Source organism: Setaria italica, chromosome IX (assembly GCF_000263155.2).
Source record: "Setaria italica strain Yugu1 chromosome IX, Setaria_italica_v2.0, whole genome shotgun sequence".
Lineage (NCBI taxonomy): Eukaryota > Viridiplantae > Streptophyta > Magnoliopsida > Poales > Poaceae > Setaria > Setaria italica.
Window position 1 is genome coordinate 10,072,001 of NC_028458.1, and position 18,883 is coordinate 10,090,883.

At 44.8% G+C, this 18,883-nt stretch overlaps 1 protein-coding gene across 1 annotated transcript; it reads right to left on the reverse strand.

Annotated features, from left to right (window-relative positions):
* Window positions 1-1,106: 1,106 nt before the first annotated feature.
* Window positions 1,107-9,162, reverse strand: LOC101764168 (protein YABBY 2). Its single transcript, XM_004982215.3, has 6 exons — window positions 8,774-9,162; window positions 5,671-5,796; window positions 4,035-4,176; window positions 2,423-2,471; window positions 2,223-2,298; window positions 1,107-1,451 (listed from the first exon to the last, which is right to left on the reverse strand). Exons 1-6 carry the CDS (start codon window positions 8,849-8,851, stop codon window positions 1,338-1,340), a joined length of 585 nt encoding a protein of 194 aa, XP_004982272.1. The 5' UTR covers window positions 8,852-9,162; the 3' UTR covers window positions 1,107-1,337.
* Between the last annotated feature and the right edge of the window lie 9,721 nt (window positions 9,163-18,883).

The window sequence follows — 18,883 nt, forward strand, 5'->3', positions numbered from 1 at the left end:
CATTGAACTATGGGGCTAGTGTTGAATATCAACTCTCTGTCAATTCTAATAACGATTCTAAAAAATTAAAATTTTCAAATTTAAGCAAATATTTGATGGAAAAAATTTGAATTTTTGTGAATTTCATGAAATTTGATTATTTCGATGAAGACCAAAGAAAAAGTGAAAAATAAAATCAAAAACCCTAGTCGTTCTAGCCTCTAGGGGGTCCGACCCGGCCATTTGCGGGAGCTCAAGAGGGAGAGGGTACTCTACCAATATTAATTAAACCCAACAACTTCTCTATGCTCCCTTTGACCTCTCGCTCGTAGCCCCCACTTCAACAAGGGTAAAATTGACCCATTTTATCTTTTCTTCCGCCTCCTCCCATGTTCGAAATGAATATTTTATTTTCTTCAGTTTCCATATGCAAGAGAAAATTCAATATTGAACACGTCTACCACATTTTTTCGGTGTCCAAATTTGCCCCTCTTTGTGTAGCCTAAAGAGAATATGTCTTAATTTTACATTGATTTGTTTTACTTAGAACCCATATCTTTTTGTTAGTGTGCACGGTGTATTATGGACAAATCTATAGTAACATAAAAGATGTACTAGTAATAGTCCTCCCCCCCACCCACACACACAACACACACGCGCGCATAACAAAAGTTAGAATATGTGACTTGCAAAAAGATACCAATGACGCATCACTACCCAACAATTAGTTATTTCCACATTTTAAAATTACAAGGTTGATTTTTTTATTAAGATAAGTCTTTAATTTGTAATACACAACCTTTAATTCTTTATGGCACAATATTGATGTTCTTAAAATCGAAATAAAAAATAGTTATTACTATATTTCATACTTAACATTAGTGGAATAATATAATTAATAATCAGTCCAAGTATTATCCTCATGAAATTAAATACACCAATGTTATCTCAAACAAGATAACAACAAAATCCAATCGGTTTATATAACAAAAAAGAAGAAGCAGAAAATATCAACTAAATAACAACACATCATACACGATGCTCCTCACAGGGTTTATGACCCCTAATCAAAACATTTGAATTGGCATGATTGAAGCATTCAAGGTTGACAGAAGCAAACACTAATATTTACACAAAGGATAGTTTATTTCAAACCGATATTAAATAACAACATGATGAAGCACTTATTCAGTAGCATTATGTTCTCGTACATATATATACATCTTAATTTCTTACTTCTTCATGATATCACTTACCTATATATGTGCGCCACTCACAAACCGATTCGGAATTTCAGGTAGTTTTTTTCTTCTAAAATTACTTACAACACACGGAATCAGGATGGGTGTTGTAAGCCTCTAGTAGAGATCTTGGACTTTATGGGGATGACCTGCTGCACCAATGGCCTCATCAAGCTTCTTGCTACTCTCAAGGGGCCCTAGGCCAAAATGTATGTTTGGAAAATGTGCCCACTGAAATGGAAAAGAATCAATATAGTTAGACTATTAAGCTGGTCAGTCTATATATGTATGTTTTTCTTTGAAATTTAAATATTTATTTGTTTACCTTAATTAATACTATCATCATTCCAAAATGTAAGGCACTTATGTATTTGAGGATTCAAGACTTGTAATCTTTGACCAACAATTAGCCTCATCATGTAATGCAAAATTTATTTTATGGAACATATATTATCATTATATTGATTGTGCCAAGTCAGGCTATACCTTATATTTTGGGATAGAGAGTCTAAGAAAGAAACAACACGAAGATGGATGCTATATTGAGTAAATTATTGCTAACTGAATATATTCCTAGAAAGAAAATGACGATATATGTATAATATGTTTATAATATAACATTAGTTCTTGAAAACCAGTATGCAAGTATCAAGGAGTTTTAGAAACAACAACTATTATTTACTAAATCATTATTTGAAAAGTGTTGTTTTTTTATACATGTATGGACATCCATACTTTTTATAAAGGCATAATCATTATTCACAAAGTGTTTCAAAAGTATTTCTTGAAAATTAATGAGATTGACTTTGATCTCTTTTGCAGAGATAAATAACAGGACATCCCTTAGACTTGTTTTTAAATTATTTTAATAAATCCAATACCTAATTTTTGTTCAGCTCGTTTTCCATCTAGTTCATTTTAATGGGATAATTATCTTACATATATCGAATATGCATATATGCTAATATATACAGTTGTGCTTTATGCAAATCATGTACTTACGTTCTTTGCTGCGGTGCTGAATGCTTCCCTATGACTTATGGCCGGGTTGCTTGCTTTAATCCTTCGTATCTCTTCCCTAAAAAAAATCATGTACCATGCATCTCAACATACATGTTTATACAAGTTTATTATTTGATCCTAAAAAGAGAAACCACGCTGCAATAGAATAAGAAAGCTAAAATTGGGTTGACCAAACTCACTTAATAAATCTATTGTATGCTGAAGGAACACGTTGCCTCTTCTCTGGAGCTGCTGTTTAAAAAGATCGGATGATATGAAGTTATATTAGACCTTTTATGGAAACACATAAATATACATATCTTTTAAAAAATAAAACATATGTGCAAGCATATAAAACTTTTGAGGTGCAAAAGGCAATAATCTTAGGTCACATGCGCATATGTCGTTTAATTTATTCCTTTTGAATCAACTGTGTCCTTTACAATTGACAAGGGTAATAACTTGAAATTATCTTCACAAATCGATACATGAGGACACAATAACCACAATCAGGAAGGACACGGTTGAGCTAAAAACTCCTATTTCATGAGAGTTTGAATGCTACTTGAAACCCTTGCATGAGTACCTCACACCAAGCAAGGAAGACCTCAGTATAAGGCCTAGTACAGCCTTTATTTCGATAATATATTAACATTCAAGAAATAGAATAGCATCAAATATGTGCATTTGGGATATTTATCAACCAGCCTTATTTTTCTGAGAAAATTATGGGTACACATACTGTTTGGTTCATTCGTTACTGGAAAACTTGATGCCGCTTTCCTTAAGAACACCATATTTCAATGCATACACTAGTTGTAACCACACTTCATAGTTACTAAACCTGATGGTAACTGAAAACTACTTTTACTTGCAACGATAATTCATTTCTGTGGTGTGTACTGTCATATTTTGAGTTATGATTTCAATAGTGTTCACCCAGTTAGTTGTGAGAATAGTAACAGAGCAGAAAATTTAAAATAGTGACTGCGAGACAAGCATCGAGGTGCTGATATGACCTTTTGTCTCTACTTTATATCAACAATTAAGAGATATATTCATTCATTCTTAGAAAAAAGAGAGACATGCATACCTCCTCATTCTTTTGCTACCTAAACATTGCACACATAACGTGTGCTTTTGTGTCATGCAAGTATGTCATTTTTTATTGGCCATAAAATAAGTACTTCTGTGATGCGATGTTTGATCATTAACTAGCTTGAACTTTTATTTTCCAAAAATTCAAATTAACACTTATTTTAGGAATGTTCACTTTAGATTTCAAGTTCCGGTACTTTATTATCGGCGATATTTACGGGTACTTGTGTGATACAATGTACATATATGCTATGCATTTTTTAACATTAGACAAACTTGATCTTTTTTCTTCAATTTTTCACATTAATAATTACTTTAGGAGGCATCACTTTAAATTTCAAGTTTACTTTCAATTTTCTTTGAGATATTAAAACTGGATAATTATACTGAACTGGAACATTATATCATTTCTCCAAAAAATCACTTTGGCTATAAGCTTGAATTTTTATAGGTTCTGCAGTACTCAATATAGACCCATTTCTTTTTGGATCTATCATGTTTTGTGGTAAAAAAAGAAGTTTCCCCAAAAACTTGCATTCAATTAAGTGTATGTGCATATAATTTATGTACCAGTAAACTGATTTTGGAAAAAAAAATATTTGTTGAGGGAAGCAATGTCCAAAACAGTTTAATTATTACGTCCACAAAGTGATCAATAATTTGGTTCCGTCATATTTAAGTTATAGCAAAAAGATACATATATATCAGTCTTACCGCGCACGTGCAGCATATGATCCTGATCGCCTTTTGTTGAGAACATCGTTGGCATCCGGTATTTTGAAGACGAAGGTGCATACTCACAGTAGTTTTCAGTACTAAAACTGAAATTGTGGACCTTGAGATTCTCCTGCACCAACTGAAACAATCATGTCAATAATGTAGCTGCGAAAGCTCCTTTCTCAAACGAAGACTGCAACAGTGTACTTCCATATCTCCAGTTTATAGCAGCAACACACAGTACAAAGGACCAAGTGACATGTTATATCTTTAATTAACAGTCGATCCAATTCATTTGGTAAGAACTCAGGCATCTGGTTCAAAGCATGTGCAAGCTTTAAACTCGTTCATGTCAGAAAGCAGTACCGAACACTTTAGCTTGTCTCTACTGTATAAAGTATTGAAAATGACATGACCCATGCATGCACATTTCGGCTTTTATCTGCTACTAGCTACGTAGGTAGGGCAACCTACTAGATGTTTGGCGTCTCTACGTACATATGCTGTCTTTCAAGAACTTACCGTCTACATGTATCTAGCCTGTTTTGCGGTAACAAATAATGCAGAATGAGCTTGCAGTCAAGACAGTACTCAGGTTAGGAGTAATAAGACATCGAAATATGGCAATGCTTTGAACTTTTGCAGGCATATTGGCATTCATGACTACAACTTTGAAGTGACAAAAGGGTTTAGCTGCTTCTTTAGAAGTGATTAGGGTTGATCTCTTCAAATTGCATGCACTACAGATCTTGCACAAATTAATGCTGCTATTCATGTCAACCTGTGTGCGTTTGGTTTGGAGACAAGAAGGGATGGGACGGTGCCGTTCCTATTTTTTGGGATGGGATCATCCCGTCTTATGTTTGGTTGAGAGGGATGAATTCATCCCAGTTTTTTGTTTGGTACGATGGATTGAAAACGAGGGACGGATGGCTCGGGTAACACCGTTAGCTACATGTGTTTAGTGGGACCCACATGTCATATATGGGCCCACATGTCATCTTCTTTTCTTTTTTTTTTCTCCTCATCCTTATCTTCTCCAACCCGCTAGAGCTCCCGAAGGCCCAGGCTGCACGGCCCCTGCTCGCCCGCCGGAGCTCCGCGCCGCCCCCGCTCGCCCCCGCCGGAGGTCCCTGTCGCCCCGGCCGCGCCGCCCCCGCTCGCCCCCGCCGGAGGTCCCAACCGCGCCGCCCCCGCTCGCCCCAGGCCGCGCCGCCGGAGGTACCCGCTCGCCCCAGGATGCGCCGCCGGAGGGGCCTGCTGGCCGTGGGCACCGGCCGCGGCGCCGGGGTGCTCGCCCCGCCGGCTGGACCCGCTTGCTCCGGCGGCCGCTCGTCCCAGGCCACGCCGTCGGAGGTCCCTGCCGGCCGCCGACCCTGGGCACCGGCCGCGCCACTGGAGGACCCCGTCCTGCCGGAGACGAAGCAGCCCCGCGCCAGTCTTGCGAACGGAGAAGGACGGAGCAGACGGCGCCCGAAGTGGGATGACTCTGTCCGCTCGTTTTGGCCGGACGGGGTCATCCCGCATCTTGGGAGCATATTCCCATTTGTGGACCGTCCCGTCCCTCGTGACTCCGAACCAAACACTATCAAATTTGGGACCGTCCCGCCCCGTCCCGTCCCGTCCCCGGTACCAAACACAAGTGATTCTGGACAGGAAGTGATTGGATCAGTCCTCTCAAGTTCACTGACAGCAGGCTAGTGCAATGCCCACAACGGACTGTCACAATGTTCAGCATGCTATTACTCGGGACACTGACCTGCAGATTCATCACAGCGAAAGACCAGCATTAGGTGTGTATTGAAAAAAATTATTAGTAACGACAATGGTTTACAGTTGACTCTATGAAAGAGTGCCAGCAAACACTGAGAAGAGGAAGTGTTTTTAGAACAAAAACAATCATTGTGGAAAAGAAAAAATCTGCTAATTAAATTTCAATAATGGAGAAATTTGTAGATTTACAAGAACGAGGAGTGCAAGGCATGATCCAAAAAGCCTTCTCCAGATGCATATATGATGCGCTGTATGGGCTCCGTTTCTCTCTTTTCCCTTTTATGTTACGCTGCGCTGCTGCCTGCGAAACTGTTGCTCCATGACTTTTATCAGGGCTCTGCGGGTCAGACCACAACTGGGGCACCCTTTTCCAATGTCTGTACTCTGTACACTGCTTCTTCCCTTTCCCTTTCCATTTTTATTTTTCAATTTCCCTCTGGGTGCACACTGCCACCCGAGCTGAAGAAACAAAAGCCTACTTTGTTTGATTCCTCACTGATCTTCTTTTGTGCACAAACTCCAAGAAGGCCATAATACTATATAATAAGCTAGAATAAACAAGTGAGTGTATGCCCTACAAATGATTGTGCGTGCTCCCAGGAGGGGAGTAAACTCAAATCCATCACACTTCATATCTCGCACAAACACACAAAAACAAAATCAACAAAAGTACTCGTGTAGTTGTGAAATGCGAAGCATCATGCAGCTATATTTTGTTGTTTATGTGCGATGTTTTCTGAAGATAAGTTTATGTGCGATTTTTAGAGAACTCTTGCATCGTCTGTATAATTTTCTCCCTGCTCCATGCATATGCTTTATTTTCTGACACACACACACACAAAATACTAAAAGAATAATTGGAGAGTTTGGAAAGAAAAAGATGCAAGAGACGACAGTGACAATTCAATGCAGAAGCCACTTTGGCACGGGCATGCGATGCATGCATGCATTAGTGGGACATGCAGGTGTGCATAGCAACAAGATGGATCGACCTCCTTTTTATCTTTGGCTAGGACAGAGGGAGACGGCATTGGAGTTGCAGAAATGTGTACTGCAAGTTCAGACTTCAGAGAAGGCAAAGATCTCTAGCGAAAGATCTTGTAGCTAGTAGACACCGCATGTATGCATACACATTGGTGATATATAGGCGGAAGTGCGTGGTCAGTGTAGGATCTCCCTTTATCTATCTTTTGATACGTTGGAGAAAGCAAAACGGCATTCGAGTGGCTGTGGAAGTGTAGAGATATAATGTGAAAGATCGTAGAGAGATCCTTAAGCATTTCAACAAAGCTCAACGTTTCCAATTCGATCGATCCCCTTTTCTGATAAACTTTTAGGCAATATGACGCTGAAACGATAATAATGGTAAAATCAACATCCATCATCCATGCATGGAAAAAGGCTGAAAGAAATAACTATGTGCAGTACTCTTCACCAGAGATCAAAAGTAAAAAACAGAAATCGAAGAAAAACTTAGCATATACAAATTCTATACAATCTATCAGCACTACTAGTACACTACGCTTCCTTAGTTCCTTTCTACATGATCGTTTTAGCGGAGTGGAGTGATTTTCCTTTTATTCAGTGTCATTGAGGTTTTGCGGAAGAAAGATATCAAATGGGAACAAACCAAAAGATCCAGACAAGCAAAATCCCATGAAAGAAAACATGTAAAAAAAACAGGAAGTGTTATTTTGGATCTTCTCCATCGGTGACAAACTCACCTACAGTGCAGTATCCTACTGCTCTAGTGTTCTTCCTCTAATCCAATCAATAGCTTTGATCTTTAGAGAACTCTTTCCATCAGTTAATCCTTCGGAACTCCCTATGTGTTGTTTTGTTTTGTTTGATACGATGAATAAAGATTAAACTAGCAATAATGCACAGCAGACAAATCTTTGGCCCAAATTACTTCCCAATTGCCTTAGTTTTAGAATACAGTATATATTACCACCTTTAGCATATTATATATATAAAACTTACCTTTGTGTGAGGACGAGAAAGAGTAGTGAGACGGTTTAATTAGAACATTAAAGTTCCATGTCTAGATATTCGTTATGCACTAAACTTAGAACCTTATGGTTGTTATTGCATGCTCTTTGTTGCAGTTCAAGTGGGGAAGGAACAAATCTTACTCCCTGTATTGTTTCAAGCAGTTAAAACGAAACCACCAGACTGGTAGGCGAGAAATGGTGCTCAAGGAAACTACATACACATATGCACCTTCTTCTTTGTGCAGAAGCACTTAGCTATACATGTACATCACATACTAGCTACACCAGGCAAAGAGAAATATACCAAATCTCTAAATTCAAGATCTAATAATGATGATAATTTCACAGAAGTACGCAAGGGGATAATGCTTGAAAAGTTGCGAGCATATGGAATTGCCAGACCATAATTAAGGAAGCGAGCGCACAGACACACACATATATACATGCATGTAGTGGAGCTAGCACCCTTGCTCACAAGTTTCGTCTAAGACTCTATTTAATCACGTTCTTCCCAAGAATTGATCAGGAAAAGGTGCGAGAGAAGAAGAGCCCAATTTTCAGCGTTTGCAGACCTTGGCCTTCTCTCATGCCCATGGTTTGAAAAGTACAAGAGACGACCAACGACTCCCTTCAAAAAATTCAAACCGAACTGAAGAGTTGAAAAGGAAAGGAAAAATCCGCGGCAAAAGAAAAGACCGAAGAAGTACAGGGAAGGGAAAGAAGGGGGGAAATTCAGAAATTTCTTTCAACCTTCATAAACAATTTAGAGAGAAAGATGAAATCAGCAGAATGAACCTCAAAATCCTACAGAATTAACGATGTGTGTGATGATGCACATGTCTAAGCCAATCATTTCATGCATCTCTCCTTGTAGATCTGCACTTCAGAGGCAAGCGAAGAACTGGGAAAAAAGAAGAGAGAGAGAGAGGCAGATAGAAAGAGGGAAAGAGAGAAATCAGATGGGGTTACCGCGAGAATTGTGTTGCAGAAGTTGCAGTGTACGTAGCACACATGCTCCAGCGCCGGCACGATCTGAGGCGCCGACATTCCTCCCGGTCGCCTTGCGTAATTCAAGCAATTGATCAAAGGAGGAGCTAGCGAAGAGGAGGAAGATGAGGTTGAAGCAACCAGGACGATGATATAGAAGCAGCAAGCAACAAGGACTAATCAAGGACCAGACGTCAGATAGGATTAGAAGATATATAGTGGTTGTTAGCTAGTAGCTACAGGAGCGACTTTTTGTAAATACAGAGATGTAAAGATGAGTGGAAGGATTGAGCTACTGATTTCTTGTTGGAGAGGGGGAGAGAGAGAGAGGGCGAGGGGGAGTAGTGGCCTTTCTGTTGTGGCTGATGTGAAGGGATTGATGTGGGTGCAAAATGCTACAATGAATAGTTGGGGCCTCGTTGTGTCTAGAAGGATTCTCTGTGTCCGGTTACTGAGCAGACAGATGCGAAACAGATTGCAAATTATTTCCTCTAGTTCAAATTAAATAAATTCTATGAGAAATTTTAGACCGTTCGATTTTGCCGGATGGACGACTCTTATTTTTTCAAGCACTCTAAAATTTCTCGTGATAATGCTCACCTATCTATAGGACGTCCAAAAAAACTAAGACGGACATTTTGGTATAATCTGTTGTCCTGAAAACTTAAAGAAATTAACTCCTGATTAGAAGGAATATGTTTTGGTTATTGCACACATACTTGAATTGGGCATGTAAATATAAGGTTCTCTGAATGAAAATAAAAGAAATCCCTTAACTAGTCTAGGTTCAGAGATGTGTGCATATGAACATGAAACAAAATATATAATTCTACGCCCAAAATTATGCAACACAACTACCATATCTTTAATAAATATTTAATAGGAGAAACTAGAGAAGGCCACCAATGTGTTGTCTTCTTGTGTGTGCGCGCCCGCGCGTGGGCGTATGCGTGTTGGGGGATCAATATCCAAATTGTGAAAAGAAATGTTACAATATTATATTCTAGATTATCTAAAGGCTTCAGCATTCTGCTCCTGAGTCTAATGTTATTGACCTAAAATAAATGATGAGGGATTGTTTGAAAGAATGAGATTTCATAAACACAACTAATCACAACACGATTAAGCAGATTTCCTGAGAGTTCTTTTCACATAGCTGACGGGGCTTGCTTTCTTTATTATCTCTCTGCTTTAATGACCAAGGGTGTCTAGTGTTACATATGAGTCCTCGTTTGGCAGCGATCACTCCGTTCCGCTCCTCGCCGAATTCCACAGACCGCTGCCAAATGCAAAAAAAGGGTGCCTGCTCCTCCCCTTAATCGAGAAGAAGCAATTCGCATTTTTTGTACAAGGGGGAGTGGAATCCGCTTCCGCTTCTGCCCCTCCCTGGTTGGCTCACACGGCTGCTGATGTTCACACACCCGCTCGTCCCTGTCCGTTGGCCGCTCGTACCCGCCAACTTGCCAACCACCGTAGCTCTTCTCTGCTCGCTCATCCGTCACTTGCAGCTCTTCTCCACCCGCCCATCGGCTGCCATAGTCCACCCTCCTCCCGCTGCTCACTCGTCCCCACGACGCCCCTCTCCCCCGCTCCATCTTGCTACTCCATGCTGTTTACACCTGTGCAGGCTCCTTCGTTTGCAGCCGCATTGGCTCGAGGGAGGGGCAATCTGCAGTGGGAGGCACCGACTTGAAGGAAGGTAGCATGAGGGAGGGTGAATCCGACATCGCCGTCGCCTGGATCCCATCCATGCTATCATGCTAGAGCTGGAGCCGAGGGAGAAGTGATGCCAAAGGATCAAACTATCAAGCCGGGGCCGGATCGAACCAGGGCTAGAGCACCCGACAGCCGAATTGGAGTGCTACCAAATAGGGCTCGAATTCACCGTGAGTAAAGTTTGTTTCCCCAACCAGCCATCACTGACCGAAGTGAGCAGGAAACCATGCCTATTTTTTTTATATTTTTTTTTATTCCAGACTCATTTAATTCACTCCCACAGGGAGTCGAACTCAGACGTGCTGGGTGCTACGAAGGTGCTCTAACCACTAGACTAGAGGCTCTTTCGTGGCAAAACATTTTCATGTATAGGAAATAAATTTACGAAGTGTATATATTTTTGACACACCCATCAAAGTTCGGCATATTAATGCATCTAAGCCCAATAATCATTGAAATCAATAGCGATTGCGTGGAATAATAGATTGATTAGAGTATACAACATCTACAAATATATAGGCAGCCCTTGGTGAGGTTTATAGAATCACAACCGACCAAGGGATAAGACTGCCCATCCTAATCCATCTAGGACACGGCAGGGAGTCGGCTTGGGCCTGACGCACAGCCAGAGCCCATGTACACGCATGGCACATGCAGCACATACACATCTTCTAAGATGTCCCCACAGTCTGATCGTCGGTAGCTTGAACGTTGAGACTGGATCTGAACTCCGTGAACACTAAAGAAGGCAGGCCTTTGGTGAAAATGTCGACGTACTGAGAGCTTGTTGGAACATGAAGAACGCGGATATCACCAGTAGCAACGCGCTTGCGAACAAAGTGGAGATCAATCTCCACGTGTTTTGTGCGCTAATGTTTAACGGGGTTTGAAGACATGTGGACGGTGCTGATGTTATCGCAATAAACCAAGGCAATGCGACGTAGAGGAACATGCAGCTCAACGAGAAGTTGGTGCAACCAGGAGACCTCGGCAACGGCATTGGCAACCGCCCGATACTCAGCCTCGGCACTCGAGTGAGAGACTGTAGTCTGTCGCTTTGAAGATCAGGAGACCAAGTTGTCACCCAAAAAAACTGCATACCCGGAAGTGGACTTCCGGGTGTCTGGGCAACCAGCCCAATCAGCGTCGGAGTAAACCAGCAAATCCGACTGACTAGAGGGCCGAAGATGCAAACCCAAGTGAAGAGTGCCACGAATATACCGCAGAATGCGCTTCAAGGCGGCAAGATGTGGCTCATGAGGATCATGCATGTGTAGACAAACCTGCTGAACAGCATAAGCAATGTCGGGACGAGTGAAGGTGAGATACTATAGAGCACCAGCAAGGCTCCGAAAATCAGTCCCATTGACAAGCGGGGCACCATCAGTAGCAGACAACTTCGGATTTGTATCAACTGGTGCGGAACAAGACTTGCAATCAGTCATACCAGCACACTCTAGAATCTCCAACATAAACTGGCGCTAAGACAGAAGAAGGCCATCACCGAACCACTGAACATGCATACTCAGAAAATGATGAAGTTCACCAATATCCTTCATCGAAAACTCCCGCTGTAAGGCATCAATAGTGCGACGAAGAAGAGGTGTTGAAGATGTCGTGAGGACTATATCATCCACATAAAGGAGAAGATAGACCATGTGGTCGTCGCGGTGGTACACAAACAGGAAAGTGTCGGTCTTGGCTTCCACAAAGCCAAGTTGCAGCAGGTGAGAGGCAAAGTGACTGTACCAAGCATGAGGAGCCTGCTTAAGTCCATACAGAGAGAGATTCAGCCGACAAACATGATCAAGACGGGCGGTATCCTCAAAGCCATCAGGCTGAGAACAGTAGACTGTCTCTAAAAGCGTCCCGTGAAGAAAAGCATTCTTCACATTCAACTGATGAATCGGCCAATGACAAGAGAGAGCCAGGGATAGCACTAAACGGATGGTGGCTGGTTTGACGACAGGACCGAAAGTCTCAAAAAAATCAATTCCAGGTCGCCGAGTGAACCCGCGAAGCTCCCATCGCGCTTTGTAGCGCTTCAGAGAACTGTCGGCATGAAACTTGTGCTTAAAGACCCACTTGCCAGTAAAAACATTGGCCCAAGTAGGACGTGGTACAAGATCCCACGTGTGATTGGCCAGCAGCGCGTCAAACTCCTCCTGCATGGCCTGGTGTCAATTGGGATCAGCGAGAACACCCCAGTAAGTGCGAGGCACTGGTGACAGCTTGGAGGAATGAAAAAGTTTTGGCAGATGGAATCCCAGCTTCCCGCGCGTCGTCATGGGGTGCTGATTGGCGACGGGACGCATGGGAACCGCACCGCGAGGAAGAACGGTCGGAGCAAGAGGCTACGTGGGGGGAAAACCATGGGCGCTTGCCTGACTAGTCAGAGCGCTCGCCCGACCGAGCGGAGTGGTCGCTGGTGCCGTCAGGGCGCTAAGACGACCGATCAAAGAGGTTGCCGATGCGGTCGGGGCGCTCACCCAACCGATCGAGCGCACGCTGGTGCAATCGAAACGCTCGACCGACCGAGCGGGGGGTTGCCGGTGTGGTCGGGGCGCTTGCCCGACTGAGTGGGGCGGTCGCCGGTGCAGTTGGGGCGCTCAACTGATCGATCGGAGAGCTCGCCGGTGCGGTCGGGGCACTCGCCCGACCGATCGATGAGGTCGAAGGTGCGCCGGGTGAGTGTCCTGCAGGCAACAGAGACGGTGCCGAGCCAATAGGGGGCGACACCACATCAGAAGGTTCCAACAAAAAATCAAAGTCCTCATTAGCTGGTGGCGGTTGCTGCCGAGAAAAGGGAAAGGTAGTCTCATCAAATACGACATGGTGAGAGATGACGACCCGGTTGGACGAGAGATCAAGGCAGCGGTATCCCTTGTGATGAGCAGAATAGCCAAGGAAAACACACAAGGTGGAGCGAGGAGCGAGTTTGTGTGGCGCAGTAGCGGAAAGATTTGTATAGCAATTGCAACCAAAAATCCGAAGATGGTCATAAGACGGCGAGACACGAAACAGACCCATGTGCGGCGTGGTGGAGCTAAGGGTTTTTGTGAGTAGAATGTTCAATAAATGTGTAGCAGTGTGCAGAGACTCAACCCAATAGGAGGGAGGCATACTAGCCTGAAAGAGAAGGGAGTGAAGGGAGTGGACAACATTGTTGACGCTTCGAATCATGTGCTCGGTCCGGCCATTCTGGGGCGATGTATAGGGGTAGGACATGCGAAGACAAACCCCGTGCGTGAGGAAGAAGATGCGTTTGCTGGAGTTATCGAACTCGCGGCCGTTGTCGCACTAAACGGCCTTCACAGTGGTGCCAAACTGGGTACGCGCAGAGGAGAAGAAGTTAGGCAGAGTTGCAAAGGTGTCAGATTTGAGACGTAAAGGGAACATCCACAAATACTGAGAACATTAATCAAGAATGAGCAAATAATATTTATAACAAGATACACTGGGAATAGGAGATGTCCACAAATCACAGTGAATAAGATTGAAATTACTAGACGCTCTAAAAGCAAATGATTGAAAAGGGAGGCGAGTGTGTCGCCCTAGCTGACACGCATGATAGATGGTATGAATGTCCTTATTAAAAAAGGAATGACCGGAGCGACTTTGGACAAAACTTCATGGCTGGGATGTCCAAGACGACGATGCCACACAGAGGAAGTGGAAGGCGGCAGCGAGAGCATAGGTAGCAGGAAACCGCAGGGGATATAGTAGCCTAGAGCTATTGCACCGGACGATCAGCCTCCGAGATGCCAGATCCTTCACAGAGCAGCTAGCAGGATCAAATTCAATAGAACAATTGTTATCAAAAGTAAACTGGCAAATAGAAATAAGGTTCTTAATAAGTTTATGTGAAACTAGAACATTGTTAAGGGACAGGGAACCTAGAAAGTGAGCTGCGCCAGTAGCCGTGACAGGAAGCAAGGAACCGTCACCGACAACAATTGATGAAGAAAAGTGATACCGCGGATGAGAAAAATGTGAAGGAGTACCAGCGTATGAAGTCATGTGTGAGGTGGCACTTGAATCAAGATACCAGTCGGTTGCCTGCGACTGGTTTAGGGTCATGGTGCTGAACGTCGAGGTGAGGAACTGCTGATCCCAGGAGGAGGGCAGGCCCGTCATGGGATTGTAGAACCCCGGGGGCACCTATGGCGCTTGCTGCCCTAGGTAGGGTGCCTGCTACCCCATAAGGGGGGCCTGAAGGCTCTGGAGCTGCGCTTGCTGCTATTGAGCGTACAACGCTTGCTGCTAGGCGAGGAGGGCCTGCTGCTGAAACACCGATGTGGGCGCGGCTGGATGGGGAGGAACGGCGGCCTGTTGCCGAGGGCCCGAGTACACCTGAATTGTACCGGACCAGGGTTCCAGAAGGAGGGCCAGGGATCGACGGACTCCTGGGTGGTGCCGAGAGCAAGGGCCTGGGCATCGGCGGCAAGGGCCTTGCTGCCGTTGCCACTGCCCTGCCATTGCTGACCGCCACGCCAGCCCCTGTCCCGCTTCTGCTTGGAGGACGGGCCCCCCTTGCCATCCCCGGAGCCGAAACGCCTGATAGACTGGTGGGGAGGCGCAGAGGGGCAAGAGGAGGAGCTAATATTGACGCTGGTGAGCAGCGCCGTGGACGGAGTCGAGGAAGGAGGCGCCATTATGAGCTCCTCAAGAACAAGATCATCGCAGGCCTCCAGGAAGGAGCGAAGAGGACAAGAGCACCGGATGTCGCGGCCGATGGTGGCGAACTTCTCGTTGAGCCCGCGGATGATGTTGAGGATGAGGGTGCGGTCGGAGACTTGCTCACCGAGATCACCGAGGGCATCCGCCATGCTCTTGAAGCAGCAACAGTAGTCCATAATGGACAAGTCACCCTGGACGAAGGTCCGGAACTTGGCGTCAAGGTAGAGGGCCCGCGTCTCCCGGTTGCCGAGAAACTACGTCTCAATGGCGAGCCAGGTGGCGCGAGCGATGGTGCTACGCTCGCCACGATCCATGACGATGTCGATGAGGTCGGTGGCAATGGTGCCGTAGAGCCAAGACTGGACGACGCAGTCCATCCGGCCCCAATCAAGAGAGGCCAGGGTGGGAATGTCACGGAGAATGTGATCCTGCAGCGAATACTTGCCGACGGTGAGAAACTGCTCACGCCACCGTGAGTAGTTGTCGGCGACAGTGTCGAGGACGATGGGGATGAGGCTCCGAATGTTCTGCACGGCGACGGCCTGGGCGTGCAGGTTGAGGACGACGGCGGCCTCATGGAGCATCATGGCCTGGTGAGCGTCGAGCGCCTGGTCGGAGAGGTTGGCGCTAGCGTCCTCCTCGTCGGAGTCAGGCGGGGCGCCCTTGCGCTTTTGGGCGGCGCGCACCAGGGCCTCGCGATGGCGGGCGTTGATAGCGTCGCGCTCCTGCGCGGCAGCGGCGGCCTCAGTCTCAGCCGTGATGGCGCGGGCTTCCTTGCGGGCGGCACGGCGCTAAGCAGCAGCGGCAGCGCTAGCATCAGCCACGTGCGTGGCGGCCTTGACAGTGGCGGCGTCAGCCACGGCGGTGGAGGACACGGGCGGCAGGGTGGTGGCCATGGAGGGCAGCGGCGGTGGAGAGCCGGTGCGGGAGCAGCGCCGCGGTCGGGCGCGCTATGGGCAGCGCCGGCGGTCAGGCGCGTTGGGAGCGGCGTCGGTGGCGCGCTAGGATGCGAAAGGTAAGGAATCGGGAATAACCCGGACTCGTGATACCATGAAAGCAATAGGGATTGCATGGAATAATAGATTGATTAGGGTATACAATATGTACAACTATATATGCAGCCCTTAGTGAAGTTTATAGAAACACAACCGACCAAGGGATAAGACTGTCCATCCTAGTCCATCTAGGGCAGGGCAGGGAGCTGGCCTGGGCCTGGCGCATAGCCAGGGCCCATGTACACGCACGGCACGTACAACACATACACATCTTCTAACAATCATGAAAATTTTGATAATAGTTGATGGTCCATAAAGTTTGCATCCTACAAATGCTAACTCTATGATTTATGCACATTCAATTTCTTTTTAAAATTATTTTTCAGTAATTTCGACTCTTGGAATGTGTGTGCAATACTGATTGGGTTCATCAAAACTGAAAATTTGTGGCGCGAATGGTTTATCAATGTCACAATTTCCTTTTGGATAACTTTCAGGTCATGTGCAAGTTGAAGCAATAAAACAAATTAGTAGAGAGATATTATACAAATAAATATTGATCGTATATTTTATTATCAACCTAGTTAACAAACATCTCGGACTTGGAATCAATATAACGTCAGTGCTTCACACTATCAAGAAGTATTCACAAGAGAATTGACGCTGCAACCTAGCTAGGCTATGGCTTTTAACCACGCCGCAGTTTGTTCTATTTTTTATGAATGAAATGGCTTAATTAATCGTTTCTAGTTAGGATTGTTGTTGTCTAATGGTCATTTGCACATGAATGTGCGAAGCCAAAATAAGGACTAGCAGTGCGAGGATATTGTATGAATAATACTCTTGCAGATAGAATAATGATCAGTAGCGGGAGGGGCGATCCGCAGCGGGAGGCACCGGCTTGAAGGAAGGTAGAACGAGGGAGGGTGGATCCGTGGCTGTAAACGTCGCTGGCGCCTAGATCCTATCCATGCTATCGAGCTGGAGCTGAGGGAGAAGCGATGCTAGCTAAAGGGTCAAACCATCAAGCCAGGGTCGGATGGAGTTGGAGTTAGAGCAGCACTTGGCCCGCAGCTGATTTGAACCGCGACCAAACAGGGCTCAAATTTACCAGCCATCACCGACTTTGAATTAATTATTAACGACAAAAGGACAAAAGAAATATGCATCCGTCGGTCACTTCACAACAACCCTCAGCAATAGCTCTATCTCAAAACAAATAGGCTTCGCGACCACAGAAGAAGTCAGGCAAAACATTTCCATGTGTGAATGATACTCTTGTAGATAGAGTAATGACCAGTTTCAAGAGCTTTCGTATTACCTCATGAGCCAGTTTATAAAATGAATTTGCAGATCTTTTGGGGAGGAAATGTTTCTTCCTATTTATTTATACTGTGCTTGTTTTTACTAAATGTGTATATCGTTAATGTCACTACCAGAAAATGTGACAGCTTCAAGTCATTCTGAATGAGTTCTTCTGCCCATTAAAAACAATAAGTTTCCATACAGGCAATATTTTTTTATACGTGTTTCGCCAGGATAATTACAAGCGATTTGTATTTTTTTGTTAAGGCCTGTTCAGATTTAAGTAGATGACCGGTCTCTCTCCGCTCGGTTAAATCATCCCATACACTGTTGACATATGCTTGTTTTATTGCTGAAAAGTTCCTTTCTTCGCCTGTCCTGATCGATCGAGATCTCACCTTGTTTTATTACGGAAAAGTTCTCTGGTGATCGAATTTGTGTGTGTCGCCCCTTCCTCCTCCTAGATCCTGATGTGGACAAGTCAATCCCAAGAGTTAATGGCCAATGGAAAGCCCAATAATTTGGACTTTCCCATTGATTTAGCTCCACGGCAATTAGCGACGACGACACCACGTTCGTGCGGGTACCAAGAAATTAGTGGAACGTCCCGTCCACTTGTATCAGTTTTATTTGCCTTTTCAGCTGGTGTTGAAGTCAATTCCAGCAATGTCATCGGACGCACACTCGTCCCTCCCAAACCATGTGAGAAATGAGATGGGAACACATCAATCCATTCTATTTCTCCAGCGTTCTCCTTCCCATTTGGGATGATCTTATTTTTAATATAATTGGCAACCCTCCTGCCGGTTCGTTTCAAAAAAATATATATTTCTCCAACCAAATAAAAAGTCTGATTTTCATTATCTTCATAACAATGAGGCATGAGTTCATCGCACTAAGATTTATGGACCATTCCATTTTAGATAAGTGATTCTTTGAACCAGCCGACCGAGAAGCACATGCATCTTATTATTAGCACAGCCGCACAGGCATGTTTCAACATGAGGGGAATAATGATTATAAGAAAAAGTTATTCCATCTTATTAGCACAACCACCCAGGCATGTTTCAACATGACGAGAATAACAATTATAAGGAAAAAAACATTAGGAAAAAAATAAGGATGCGTTTGGTTTCAAGGACGGGACGGGATGGGATGGGACGGTCCATGGATGGTCCAGTGTTTGGTTCCGAGTCATAGGGGATAGGGACGTCCCATATGAGGAATATACCCCAAAGATCCCGGGACGCCCCCGTCCGGGAAAAACGAGCGGACGGGGGGCGTCCCAGTTCCGCTTCGCTCGTCACGTGAGGCGCGCGTGCCGCCCAAAGCCACCGCGCACCGCTCCGCTTCTTCTTCCGTGGTGCTCTTCCCGGTTGCTCTGGTTCCCCTGGGG